The sequence below is a fragment of the Sinocyclocheilus grahami genome, unplaced genomic scaffold, assembly GCF_001515645.1.
Source record: "Sinocyclocheilus grahami isolate Dianchi unplaced genomic scaffold, SAMN03320097.WGS_v1.1 scaffold641.1, whole genome shotgun sequence".
Taxonomy (NCBI): Eukaryota; Metazoa; Chordata; class Actinopteri; order Cypriniformes; family Cyprinidae; genus Sinocyclocheilus; species Sinocyclocheilus grahami.
In genome coordinates this window covers 351,832-357,837 of record NW_015505820.1, presented here as the reverse complement: position 1 = coordinate 357,837, position 6,006 = coordinate 351,832, and the positions used below count along the sequence as shown (strand labels likewise).

General features: G+C 37.6%; 1 protein-coding gene across 3 annotated transcripts in view; it reads right to left on the bottom strand.

The window, feature by feature from the left end:
* LOC107558333 (progressive ankylosis protein homolog B-like) overlaps positions 1–5,590 on the bottom strand; it is a 28,434-nt gene extending 22,844 nt beyond the window's left edge. For 2 of the 3 annotated variants that reach the window (XM_016241984.1, XM_016241986.1), the window contains exons 1-4: positions 5,078–5,589; positions 800–1,016; positions 596–714; positions 71–154 (exon numbers count right to left, since the gene is read on the bottom strand). In XM_016241984.1, coding sequence (XP_016097470.1) covers positions 71–154; positions 596–714; positions 800–1,016; positions 5,078–5,173 — 516 coding nt within the window. In that variant the 5' untranslated portion in view covers positions 5,174–5,589. Of the gene's footprint in view, positions 1–70; positions 155–595; positions 715–799; positions 1,017–5,077 lie in introns of all 3 variants that reach the window. The other variant, XM_016241985.1, reaches the window with a different exon arrangement.
* Positions 5,591–6,006: the final 416 nt, after the last annotated feature.

Genomic DNA, 6,006 nt, shown 5'->3' with positions numbered 1-6,006 from the left:
TTTTTTTTCAATCGTGGCACAAGGGGTGATGACAGGAACTTAGCATACAGCAGAGTTTAGAGTTTACAACCTGTGCAACAACATCAGAGATGGAGGCAGATCCCACTAGCAGGCTGTGCTTGTGCTTCAGGAGGATTCCAGCATGAATCCACGCCTTTGGAGCAAAATCAAATGAATACAAATGAAAAAAAGTATGTACCATACTACTTTGACTATTTCTGCAGTATGCATACTGCGTACAGTTAATTATCTGCATGCATGGAATACCACATGGAAACTATACAATAATAAAACTGCCAACAACTGCAGTATACAGAATATAGTGCTCAAAATTCTGTATACCACAATGCAATGTGCTAAATGTGACCCTCCATTTGCATTTTATAATAACAATAATAACAATTAGCTGCGATTCTTACACCTCTTGTTTGACTCTGCAAGATTTACTGCATTTTTACACAAATCAAATTCAATTAAATTTTCTTTGCATAGCCCATGATATTTCACCAAAAATTGTATGTAAGCAAAGTATGCAGCAAAAACTATTCTAATCTTGAATCTCACGTTAAAGTTTTAATATGAAGTTCTTACTCACCATTGCATCTAATAATGGAAATACTGCGAGGTACAGGAATGCCTTTCTCGTCTTGTTTCCAACTGAATCATCCACATGGTGGAGCTTAATTATGATGTAGTAGCCCAGATCTGTGTAAGCTGGGGAAATGTGACAGTTTTTAATAAAGGCTTTCCAATGAAGAAATCTAGTGAACTAGAAATTGTATTCACAGGACAAACACACCTATTAGGATGTGGAGGCTGATGGCAATGACCCCTGCCACAACCATACAGAGGACTGCCTTGGTTCTCTCCTTCTTACTGTTGACAAACACGAGTCCCACATTTTTGAAGTCACTCATGGGTCCAGTGAAGAACTTCATAAGCGAGTATGCCAGACCATAGCTGGCCAACATCTCAACCCTGTCCTCTTTCACAGAAGCGATGCCCCTGTTTAGTGCCTGAATCAAGCATGAGAAAGAGAAAGGGCACATTTCATTGCTGTGTGTGTGTGTGTACATGTATAAAGACAGCTCAAAACAATTAAGAGACCACCTAATTATCACAGTATAACACCAGACAATTAAACAGGGATAGGAAGCAGAAGTGATTGTGAATCAGTTTGATATTCTTTAGTGCAAGTGACAACAGATGCACTAGAGAGGCAAAAGCAAGACAACAAAAAGGAAATGGTTTTGCAGGTGGTGGTCACAGACAATTGCTCTCTCCTTATCCTTCCTGACTTAACTTATGTTAGCTTATTGTTGTCTTTTCTGAGGAAAATTATGTTACGTGACTATTCACAAGCTGTATTATTGATGGTATAAATGCCTGGAAATAATACTTAACGTTTTCAAATCCATTTATTAGTAGTAGTGCGTCAGCCACCTAATAATCGCAATAGGCTTTGTGCTTGTTATTTTTAATATAACACAAAGTCTCAACCTTTCAATTCTGTCAATTTTATCACAGAATACAAACAAATAATGTGTTTTTACTCTCTTTAATGTTGCGTGAGATCATTGTATTCACCTCAGTTCAAGTGGTGAATCAATCATCTTTTCCTCTTTTCTACTAGTTATAGCACGAAACAAACATTAATGAATATCAGGCATGTTGACAAAAATCAGAACACTTTAATAAAATGAATGTAATCAAGTCTCATGTAATCGATCAATCAATGTTTCGTAAAAAAATTAAATAGGTCAATAAAATAGCTTGTGAATCGTCATAACTGTCGTAACAAAACATTCTTTGCCAACATTGTACATACTTCAAACTTTATAACTTCATTTTATTGCTGTTTTTCATGTTGAATCCATGTGAAGAATGCAAGGTTAGTTGGCTTTTTTTCACATTAATTAACTTTATACAGGCAATATAACATGGCTTTCTTCTCATAAAATATTAAGACTTTAATCTCTTAATTTTAGATTTATTATTATTATAATTTTTTTTTAACGTGGCACTAAAACACAGCTGTATTTATTAAACTACTGCATGCAAGCACAATTTTGGCACAGCGGCCCAAAATGCATTAAGAAAAAAACTACTTTCAGCAAATTCTTGCACAATGTCTTAGGTGTTTAATCTAAGGTTTTATGTATTCTCAATGGTAAGAATGGCTAGTTTCGATAGTCTGCTCTTTGCCATGGAGTTCAGCAAATAATTTGTATTAGCTTCAGTTTTGAAAATGAGCGCTCCACTGAAGCCACAGTAACAGAAGATAATTAAAATGAAAGAAAGAGAATTAAAAGGGTGCAGGTCTCGCTGTAGCTAGATTTTATACAGCTGTGATCCAGTCTTTTCAACTAGATGGCTACCAACTTCACAGTTTTTTTTATTATTATTTTTTATTTTATTTGGCCACGGTGATGCAGCATTTGCACATAGTTAAAAGAGTATGCCGTTCTATGGCATTTACGGCAGCAATATAACAAATGCCCACAAGAAATTCTGGAGGAAATTCTGGGAGACAGGCTGTTACATAAGGAGAGCAGGACAGGGGCAACAACCAGTAGTCGAACCAGTATCTGCTCCTTTGTGCAAGAAGGAACAGAAGGAGCACAGCCAGAGCCCTCTGAAATGACCTCCAGCTGTGTGCATGTTTTTGACCAAACTGTCAGAATGAAATCCTCAGAGCCACTGTCAGATCTTACGTGGCCCTGATGTGGCAAGAGTGTGTAGGCAGCTCCTGGATGACGAAGGCATTGACTGACCCTCACATTCCCCAGACCTGAATCCAATTGAGAACCTCTGGGATGTTATGTATTGGAGCATCCAAATCCGCTAATTTGCACCACAGACTGTCCAGGAGCTTAGTTATGCCCTGATCCATGTCTGGCAGGAGATCCTGCAGGAAACAATCCACTATCTCATCAGGAGCATGCACAGACATTCGTGCATACAGACACATGGGGGCCATAGACACTACACACTTACATTACGAGTTGCCATGATGAAATTCATGCAAGTTGGAACAGTCTGTAACTTTTTACTTTGATTTTCAGTGTGATTTTGAATCCAGCCCTCAATGGGTTGATGATTTTGGCTTCCACTGACTATTGTCACAATTTTGTTATCAACCAATTACACAATGTGTACAAGTAAATATTTTCAACTTGATTACTTTGTTTATCGAGATTCAATGTTTGACTTAAGTGTTCCCTTAATTTTTTTGAGCAGTGTATACTGTATATAAAAACTCGACTTGTACAGACTATATGGAAAACTCCAGTTTCTCTCCAGTTTTATCTGTATAGCTGCCTATAGCAGAGCAAGAACAAGAGAAACAAAAGAGATGAGTGCTGCTATAAATACACTAACACGTTAGTTACATAAGACTAATCCTTACCCCGTCTACTCCTCGCTCAAATGCACACACACCGGTACTTAATAAGACTGTCACTTTGCTAACACTAAAGGACACAAACCTAGACACATGTTAAACTTGTTAAACAATGTGTACCACAGACTGAAAGAGCAAAAATAAAATATTGCCTGAAACTATTTATCAAACCCAACTTGGTTGAGCTTTGCACCGAAATGAACTTGATGAACCATCTTTTGATTACTATCCATTCAGTGTATATCTGCAGAACATCCTGATTGCATAAAAATAATATCCTCTAATGCTGAATGCCCAGGCCATCCTTACAAATTCCAGAGATTATCTTCACAGTGAATCTTTCAGTTAAATATGGCCCACTGTGAATTACTGTATGACGAGTGTAAAAGCATCTAGTTGTGGCATATACATTCAAACAACAAAGACATAACAGAGCTCCTAACATGCCTTTCCACATATTTCCATGGTGGTTTAACAGTAGTGACATTGTACAAGGCCAGTTTGTGCAATTTATGGACCTAACAACAGGTTCAAAAATATGTTATCACAGGGTTAACTGTAGTATGAAAAGGGTAAAGATTACGCATAATGTATGTATGTATGCAAGTTTGTATGTACGTATATCTATGCATGTATACTTTTTGTGCACTATGTATTTGTTGCTACCTGAATTTTACCTTTGGAATCAATGCATGTAAAAAAAAAAAAAACACTCCCCTTAAAGATAAAAGTAGGTATTGACCCAATATTTCACTTAGGGAATCTACTGTAATTGGTTTTTATTCTAAACAGATGTATTTTGAAGTTTCCTCTTACTTTAAGAAAGAGTGGCAGTCTTGGTAGCATGCTATGCAAAGGGAATACTCATACACAGAGAAATGACATCCTCGAGAAATGACTTAAAACCCATTGCATTCAGGGAAATTCAATCAATAATTTAAAGCAAATGGCTATCCATGCAGTAAGTGCCAGAGTTAGAACATAGTTTTATTTGCAGTGATGCCTGACAAAAGGTATCTGGACAACAAGTTGTTAATTTGGTTAATAATTTGGCTGATGCTTCAAAGCAACTTACACTTAGGGGAGGCCTGGGCTAGCTGTCACACTTTTAACCAAGTTCATATTTCCCAGGGTAGGTTTTTAAGTCAAATCAGATACATTACCTTAAAATCTGCAAATAAAAAAATAAATAAAAATTAACTGTTGAACTTTTCCACTATTAGTGGCAGGGGAAAAGACCAATAGACTTGAAACCAGTTGCATTCAGGGAAATTCTAGATTGTCAAAATTCTAGATTGTAAACTTTTCAGCTAAATTATCAAGGGCAAAACAATTCACGAGATAATACAAATGTACAAGGTAACATACAAAAACAACAAAACGACCAACACAGTTCAACTTTGAAAATCTACTTTCATTGTAAAGTTTCCTTGCTCAAGGGAACGTCACGGATCAAACCCAGTAAGATTCGAACCTGAAACCTTTCGATTACTAGCTCACCACTACGCCACGCCACCCTAAGATGCATGATCAATACTAACACAGCATTACTACTTAACATTACTTAAACAAGCCCAACGTGTATATTTACAAACATTTCACTGGTGTTCGTGCCGTAAAAAGCGGTTGCATGTCAAAATAGCAGTGTTCAGGTTCAAAGGCATCATATCTCACCTGTTCTCCGAAGTCGATGGCTATATTAGTAATGGCTAGCGGCAGCAGAAAGCGAACAAGAGGCCAGTACGCATTGCGTGATAGACAGTCCATCATGACAAATGATGACAATAATATTTAAGGCATTCGTCCGTGTCAGATTGCACCGAAGAGGCGCTTTATGGTTTGCGGCTTCCAGCTGCCTGAAGTAAAACTGGAAAAACTGAAGACATTGTCATTCCCAGCGCTTCCGATGAGAAGGTCATCCAGACTTTTCGAATTATATCATCATGTCAATCACCCGCGAATTAAATCTCACTGCACGAAGTGCTGATGCAGGAAACCGCTGAAATTCAGCATTTTGGTGTCTAACAGGCTGAAGTGCTTTCGGCTGTGTGTGCTCGCTCGTGCGTGCTATTTATTCTCGTGCAGAACACACGTGGGGCGTCACAACATCGAGCCCTTCTCCAGCTGTTCGCGTCAGTCTGCTGGGGTGGTACCAAGAATGATGAGGATTGATTCATTGTTTCTTTTGGAACATCAGTTTGTCTTTGTCATAGAACAATGCTATTAGAATAAGATGTCAACGGAAATGGTTTAATAAGTTACAATGGAAAGTTACGTGTGTATTATTTTTAATATCTGCTTCCATCTGCTGGATGTTATGTAGAGAGACAGACCGGGGCAATTTATAGAAAACTATAAATCAACCTGACATTTTCAGTGTAAGCAGCCTAGATGTGTTCTAAGTAAGGTTGTCAGTAAATGTTTTCACTGAGAAAGATTAGATCATAGAAGTGAATTAATGCAGTATGCATTGCCCTTTTTACAGGAGCATTTGCAAGTAGCCTATGGTTATTAAGCCACTGTATCTTAAATAGGAGTATGCCTCATTAAATCATTGATATTACTAAAAAGTTGGACCAGGTGTGTTTAATTAGGATTGAATT